Source organism: Elephantulus edwardii, unplaced genomic scaffold (assembly GCF_000299155.1).
Source record: "Elephantulus edwardii isolate Elephantulus edwardi_28Jun2011 unplaced genomic scaffold, EleEdw1.0 scaffold00044, whole genome shotgun sequence".
NCBI classification, from domain to species: Eukaryota; Metazoa; Chordata; class Mammalia; order Macroscelidea; family Macroscelididae; genus Elephantulus; species Elephantulus edwardii.
Window position 1 is genome coordinate 11,801,663 of NW_006399794.1, and position 8,360 is coordinate 11,810,022.

The window sequence follows — 8,360 nt, forward strand, 5'->3', positions numbered from 1 at the left end:
ACCTTCTGGCTAGCAGCCAAGTGTGTCAACCATTTGTGTCAACCAGAGACTGTCATGAAAATGATTAGGGTGTGCAGCATGAATGCATTAGGGCAGTATGAAAATCAGATTGTCTGGGGCTAGGAGAGCCATTGTAGGTTCAATGACCTTCTCCTCAGGAGTGTGCCATTAAGAAAGGAAGCCATGTGCTGGGGGAGGGAGGGATTAATCATGGAGTTGTACAATTTGATGGGTAAGGGGTAAGGGAAATTGAAAGAATCTGTTCTGGATAACAATGTATTAGAATTTTATGAATAAGCTAGTATAACAACAACAAAAGCCATAAAAATAATGTAAGATAAGTGATAAGTAGGATAGTGGTGTAGTGGTTAGATGTTCAACTGCTAACCTAAACGTTAAAAATTAAAATCTACCAGTTAGTCTGTAGGAGAAAAAAGTGTCAGTCTACTTTTGTAAATACTATAGCATTGGCAATCCTATGGGGTCATTCTACTCTGACCTGTTGGGTAACAATGAATCAGAGTCAACTTGACAATGAGTTTGGTTTTTTCTTTGGTTGTAGGAATTTTTTTGGGTGGAATAAGTAAGGGACAGACTAGTAGAGTGTATGAGCCAATGTGAAGAAAATGTTGAATGAGCTGGTGAGCAAGAGAGGAGAAAAGACAAAGGATTTTTAAAAATTTTGTGAAAATATGACATAATATTAAGTTAATCTTTCTAATTAGCTTTCAGGTTCCTGCGTTTCAAGCTGGACCCTCAATTATGTCGACATTTCCCACTCAGACAGCCTCCAGTAACAGCACTTCAATGGCTCCCACCTTCTTGCTGGTGGGCATGCCAGGTCTGTCAAGTGTACCATCCTGGTGGACAATTCCTCTCATCACTCTCTACCTTCTCTCTGCCCTGGGAAATGGTACTATCATTTGGATCATTGCTGTGGAACCCACCCTACACCGTCCTATGTACTTCTTCCTCTTCCTGCTCAGTGTGTCTGATATGGGCTTAGCCACAGCCCTAATGCCCACCCTGCTGGGTCTCGCCCTTGCTGATGCTCACGTGGTCTCTGCTCCAGCCTGCCTTCTCCAGATGTTCTTTGTTCATGTATTTTCTGTCATGGAGTCCTCTGTCTTACTCACAATGGCCTTAGATAGAGCATTGGCCATCTGCCGTCCTCTTCACTACCCCACACTCCTCACCAATGGTTTCCTTGGTAAAATTGGCCTTGCAATTGCTTTTCGGTGCCTAGGTCTCCATCTACCCCTCCCATTCCTCCTAGCCCACATGCCTTACTGTCACCCACAAGTCTTAACTCATTCTTATTGCTTGCATCCAGATTTGACCCGTCTGGCCTGTCCAGGAACTTGGGGTGCAGTCTACAGCCTCTTTGTGGTACTATCAGCCATGGGAGTGGATCCCTTGCTTATTTTCTTCTCCTATGGCCTAATTGGTAAGGTCTTACAAGGTTTGGGATCCAATGAAGAGCGCTGGAAGGCTGGTCAAACCTGTGCAGCCCACATCTCTGCTGTATTTCTCTTCTACGTGCCCATGATCCTACTGGCACTTATTGATCGTCTTAGGCTGCCAATACCTCAGCCTGCCCATACTCTTCTTTCCTATGTCCACTTCCTACTTCCTCCAGTATTAAATCCTATTCTTTATAGTGTCAAGATGAAGGAAATTAGAGAGAGAATACTCAAGAGGTTGCACCACATGAACGTGGGTTTTATTCAGTAAAGAATATGTCCTTCCATGTAAAGGTTTCCATGGCCATACTTGAAATAGTTACTCAGGTTTATGGAAGGGTATATTCATATAATATCTGCCTGTTCCTAAAAGTATACATGTGTGTACATTGATGAATTCTTACAAGTTCTAAGTAATAATAATGATAGAGCTAGCTACTGTTAACATTGTGAATGAAAAAGGAAGGACCAGCATCTAAGTTTTGGCACAACTAAGTGGTTTTGGTGGTGGTGTTATTAATTTCTTCACTTTATCTGTATTGCCAGATAACTGAATGAACTAGAATATTTAAGTATTAACAAATCAAAGGAAAGAGAAGACTTAAATATTGTGCTAAAAGAGGAAGTGTAATTTATCAGTGTTGGACCCTAATGAGAAATAAATATTCTAACTTATCTTTAGGAATTCAATGAATAAGTCAGTCCTTTCCATGGGCAGATCAAGCCAAGAGATGTGGTGTATATGTTGAATCAGACTTGGACAAATAAGAAAGGAGAGATTTTCAGATTCATTTTGTTTTGAAAGTGTTATAATGTTTAAATAAATAAAGGCATATTTAAATATTTCAAATAATTTAAAGAAGCAATTTTGATTATATAATTATATCATCCAAATATAACCACTATTACCATTGCTATATGAGTAACAAAACATATACCATATACATTTCAGTGGCATTAACTGTATTCACCATGTCACCACTATATTTTTAGGGATACCAAATAAAATCTAGAGTTTACATTTGGGAGAATTTATGTAATAGGTGAAATCATTGGTCTCAAGTTTTACCTCCTAATAGTAATATTATACACCCACACCCTTTTTATGAAAGAGTAAATAGAATGTGTTTATACTTCATATGACTTTGAACTTGGATGCAAACTTTATGGTGAAAATATTGTGTCATAAGTAATTTCCTAGATAGGTGCTACTCCTTCAATCTCCCTCATCCCTAGATGAAACTAAAGGAACAGACTACTTGCCCAACATGCAGCCTAAAATCAATCCTAGACTATGAACATATAAAGACCTAAGTAGAATCATCAAGACAAGGTATCTTAAATCAAGAGGATATCTGTAAACCTAACACCTGATGACCATGACAACTGAGATTTTGTGGTTGGTATCCACAAAAGTGGATTAAGACAGCCTTACATAACATGTTTGCTATTTTATTCTATAAAAATATTTAATTTACTAATGTATTTTTCTTGATGTTCATAAGACTTTAACACCCACCTATGAAAACCTTAACTTGTTTTTAGCAGAAACTTAGTGTATCATTCGGCATCTTCCTTTAGTTGTGTTAGATATTCCTACAAGTCAATTAGTATGAATGTAATTCATTGAAATACCCATGTAATATTCCATAGTATGGATAGATGGACTGAAACTGTTTTTTATGGACACATTGATGAACATTAGAATTGTCTTGTCTTCAAGTTTCCTATGTCCTATAATAATAATAAACATCCTTACCTATTTTGGAGATCTCATAATTTCATTTTAAAGACTTAAAACTATCTTAGTCAGCAACAAATACCAAACTACAATCAGCACTATAGCTGCTTCTTTGTATCTAATAGCCCACTTGAAGAAAAAGAGCCTTTGTGTCACAATGATCAAAACACTCAGATAAAATGAAAGGTCTGAAGTTTGAACCTGCAAGCTTCTCTGTGGGAGAAGCATGTGGTAGTCTGCTCTGTAAGGATTTACAATCTTGGAAGCCCTATGGAGTAGTTCAGGTCATTATATATCAGAACCAATTTGATAGAAATGGGTTTGGTTTTTTATAAACAAGAGCAAAGAACTCTCGTCTTCACAGCAGAGTCTTCACTAGTATCTACTGGTTCTTCCTCTTTCCTGGCTACTGGTAACATCCACACCAAGACTGTGAAGACATCTTAAGATGTTGTTGACAATCTCAGGCAACAGAAAGAAATATTCCCTTTCTCATTCATATTCATTCATTCATTTCATTCATTTTCTTTCTCTCTCTCTCTCTCCCTCCCTCTCCCTCTCTCTCTCCAGACTAATCTCTCACCTCAATTTGATTGATAAATTTAGGAAAAAGCATTTTTCCTCCAATCTGTGTAAAATAAAAGTATTACTGTGAATATTAACACTTGTAAACAAATTCTAAGTCATACAAGAAGTTGGGTGGAACATCAGATTAGGAATAGCTTTGTATAATTCAGTTTTCTGATTTAGTCCAGAAAATGGCAGGCATGAGGCTTGGGAATTCTTCCGGACTCTGACCTTTTCCACTCATCACTGGAAAGACTGGACCATCATAGTAGAAAGTTTAGAGGACATGCAATGTTTCACAGGTCCATTTTTTTCTGTGCATTTGCTTCTAAATTCTAAATCAGAAATTACACTATATCTTACCCTTTATCATCAGCCTTAGGTCATGATCATCTACATAAGGATGACATGATCCTATTGGTTCTTAAATATTTGTCAAGGCTGACCTTCATTTATTAGTCTTTCTTTGCAGTGCTTTGTCTTGGATCCATTTACAAGGTCAAGAAGTAGCAAAGGAGGCCAGAGAATCTTACATATTAAAGGTTGCTTGACCATTCTATGTTTGTGAGACTAAACCATGCTCCGTAGGCTTTTCAGTGACTGAGAATCCAAAAATGTGCCATCTGATCCTTCTTCCAAGATGTCCCTTGGGGAAAGTTCAAGCCTATAACCTTTCAATTAATTCTGATCTATTATAGGCTTTTCCAAATTCAGATGGTGGCTTGAAAAGTCAAATATCTGCTTTTCATAAAGATATCTTAAGTGTTAGCTTTACGGTAAGGGGAATGGAGTTGGCAAGTGCTGAGGTGAGCCTACATGATGACTGTACTTGTTCACTCCAGAATATCTCCAGCAGAATCTATGGATTACATCTTTCATTGTACATTGAATGCCTGTAGCTATTTTGATTCAAATTTTCCCCTTTCATAGAAACTCCTGGAATAATACTCTGTTATCTCATATTTATTAGACTCTATTTTACCAGGGGCTGCTCATTTATCCTTAACTCCCCCTCCCCAGTTCAACACTCTACTGAGTTGTTGTTGCTAAGTGCCATCAAGTTGCAGGCAACTCATAGCGAGCCTTTGAAAGAGAGTCCACAATGCTTGGGTGCCTTTCATCCTCTCTCCAGGTTCATAGGGTTTCTGGATACAAGCTATTATGGAAGTGGATGCCACTCCTCCTTCCTACAGAGTAGATAAAGTAATTATTTAAAGTTTAATAAGACACAGTTCTTGACCTTTGGAAGCTTACAATTCAGATGGTAAAAGATATGTATGCAAAATGTTTGAAATACACAGGGGTTGCCTTCTATTGAAACCTGAAAATTCAATCTTTTATCTTTTATAAATACTACCAATTGTTAATGACTTCCAATAATAAACACCCTGTCTTCCCTAAAAAACATGACTTCATTTAAGAAAGTCAATCTAGAATTCCTTTAAATATTGACACAGAGAAGTAATTCTTAAATATTAATTGACATATAAATCACATGCTTGCTGAAAGACAATTCTAACTACTTTCCAGGAGATGCTGATTCTGCTAGTCAGTGGACTGTGAGTGCCAAGCTAGGGAACATACTTTAGGCATACACTGACACATTGTAAAGGGTTTAATGTAGATCACAATGTTGTTGTTGTTGTTATGTGCCGTCGAGTCGTTTCCAACTCATAGCCACCCTATGCACAACAGCCCTAAACCCTGCTCTATCCTGCACCAACCGCACCGCCTCTGACACACCCATCCCAATTACCCCAGTCACCAAATCAATCCATCTCATAGAGGGTCTTCCCCTCCTGCGTTGTCCCTCAACCCTCCCAAGCATGATGTCCCTCTCCAAGGACCCGTCCCTCCTGGCAACATGTCCAAAGTATGTCAGACGAAGCCCCAGAATCCTTGCCTCCAAGGAGTAGCTTGGTTTAATCCTCTCCAAGATAAACCTGTTTGTTTTCCTGGCAGTCCAGGGTACATTCAGTACCCTTCTCCAGCACCATAGCTCAAAAGCATCCACTCTCCTTCTGTCCTCCCTAGTCATTGTCCAACTCTCTGATACATAACAAGCGATTGCAAATACCATGGCCTGTATCAGGCGCACCTTAGTCTCCAGAGAGACACTGTTGCTCCTGAGTACTTTAGAGAGGTCCCTAACAGCAGACTTTCCCATCACGATACGCTGCTGGTGCCAAGAGTGTTGACTGTGGAGCCGAGCAAACTGAAGCTGTGAACAATCTCAATCTCTTCGTCATCCATCCTGACTCTGCCAATTGGTCCAGTGGTGAGAATCTTTGTCTTCTTGACATTGAGCCTCAGTCCATACTGAAGGTTGCAGTCCTTGACCCTTCGCAGCAAGTGCATGAGGTCCTCCTCAGTTTCAGCAAGCAGGGTTGTGTCATCTGCATAACGGAGATTGTTAATAGACCTTCCACCAATCCTGATGCCACAATTCTCCTCATAGAGCCCAGCCTCTCGGATAATCTGCTCTGCATACATGTTGAAAAGGTATGGAGATAGGATGCATCCCTGGCGCACACCCTTCCCTATTTTGAACCATGCAGTGTTACCTTGCTCTGTTCTGACTGCTGCCTCTTGGTCCAAGTACAGGTTTCGCATTAGCACAATTAAATGTTCTGGGATTCCCATTCTTCTCAGAGTCAGCCACAGTTTGTTATGATCCACACAGTCAAATGCCTTTGCATAATCAATGAAACACAGATAGACATTCTTCTGGTATTCTCTGCTTTCAGCCAAGATCCATCTAACATCAGCAACAATATACCTAGTACCACGACCCCTTCTAAACCCAGCCTGGACTTCTGGCAGTTCTCTGCTGATGTGCTGTTCTAATCGTTTTTGGATGATCTTCAGCAGAATCTTGCTTGCATGTGAAATCAATGACACTGTTTTGTAGTTTCCACACTCAGTTGGGTCACCTTTCTTTGGAACGGGAACAAATATAGATCTCTTCCAGTCAGTTGGCCAAGTGGTTGTTCTCCAAATTTCTTGGCACAACTTGGTGAGCACATCCAGGGCAACATCTGTTATCTGAAATACTTCAATTGGTATACCATCTATTCCTGGGGCCTTATATTTTGCTATTTCCTTCAAAGCAGCTTGAACTTCTTCCTTCATCACCATGGGCTCTTGCTCATATGTTATTTCTTTAAATTCCTCTGTATCTGCCAATTCCTTTCTATATAATGACTCAGTATATTCCTTCCATCTTCTTTTAATACTTCCTGGATCGTTTAATATTCTGCCCAAAGTATCCTTGATTACAGCAACTCTAGGTTTGAATCTGTTCTTCAGTTCCTTGAGCTTAAGAAATGCTGAGCGAGTCCAGCCCTTGTGATTTTCTGACTCTAGCTCCTCGCAAATTTCATTGTAGTATTTTGCTTTGTCATTCCGAGCAGCCTAAAAAAACCCCAAAACCAAACCCATTGCACTGAGTCAGCTCCAAATCAAAAAGATCTTCCATCAGAATTCTGTGGCTATCAATCTTTACAGTAGAAAACTGTCCATCATTTTTCCATGGAGTGATTAATGGATTAGAACTCTCGATCTTTCCGTTAGTAGCCTGATATGTTTTTCCATTACTTTACTAGTGCTCCTTAGATCAGGATACACACATTTAAAGATGGTGTATAATATGAACAGGTGAAAGAGACTAAACCCATGACTGTAAATAGGTTTGGCAATAGCATCCACTTCCTAAATAACATGCCTCTTGAAGCTCCATGAACTTTTATAAATGTCAATAGTTGTAGAGGGGCTTCAGGCCTTTTGTTCATAGGGTCTCTAAGAGTCATGCTCAACTTGAAGGCAATCAACAATAACATTAGTATATAGAGCTCTCATTTATGTTAGTATATAGGGAACTCTGGTGGACCAGTGGTAAGAATCTGCACTGCAATCCCAAAGGCATGCAGTTGGAATCTATCAGTAGCTTCACAGAAGGACTGGCAGTCGCAGCTATGTTTTGACTGAGTAACACACAACTGTTGGCCTTTTGGTTGGTAGCCTGATATGTTTTTATTACTCTACTAGGGCTCCTTGGAATCAAATCAGGATATGCACATATAATAATACATTAGTATATTACATTAAATGTATAAAGAAACATATTATTACATGCTGTAAATACAACAGGGAGCAAATGTATATAAACTTTTTAAATCATAAACCATCACCCTTGATGAGTAGTGACTGAAGGCTTAAAAGCTTGTAAGTAGACATCTATGAGGCGACTATGGTTCTTTCCTTGTTCAGAAAAAATATAAGAAAGAAATGAAGAAAATATTCATATAAAAATTAGTCCAAAAAGCTAATAAAATACACAAATATCAACATTTTCAACCCTGAGACCAGGAATACTCACTAGATGGATGTCCAGCTACACCTGCTGACCACTCAAAAAGTGAACACAATACAAAATCCTTAAAAGAATGGTGAAAAATAGGGACAAAACTCAGAATGGACCTTTCTCACCACTAGGCCACCAGAGGTCCCTCAAATCTCAAAATGGCCAGGAGTATTGATCTGACAGAACTGGTGGAAACCCCAAGGCTATATCACTCTTGATTATACTT

The 8,360-nt window shown here is 39.2% G+C and overlaps 1 protein-coding gene across 1 annotated transcript; it reads left to right on the forward strand.

Annotated features, from left to right (window-relative positions):
* The first annotated feature begins 762 nt into the window (after positions 1-762).
* LOC102855735 (olfactory receptor 51S1-like) lies at positions 763-1,734 on the forward strand. The gene has a single exon (XM_006885695.1). The coding sequence runs from the start codon at positions 763-765 to the stop codon at positions 1,732-1,734; it is 972 nt and encodes a 323-aa protein (XP_006885757.1).
* The last annotated feature ends 6,626 nt before the right edge of the window (positions 1,735-8,360 follow it).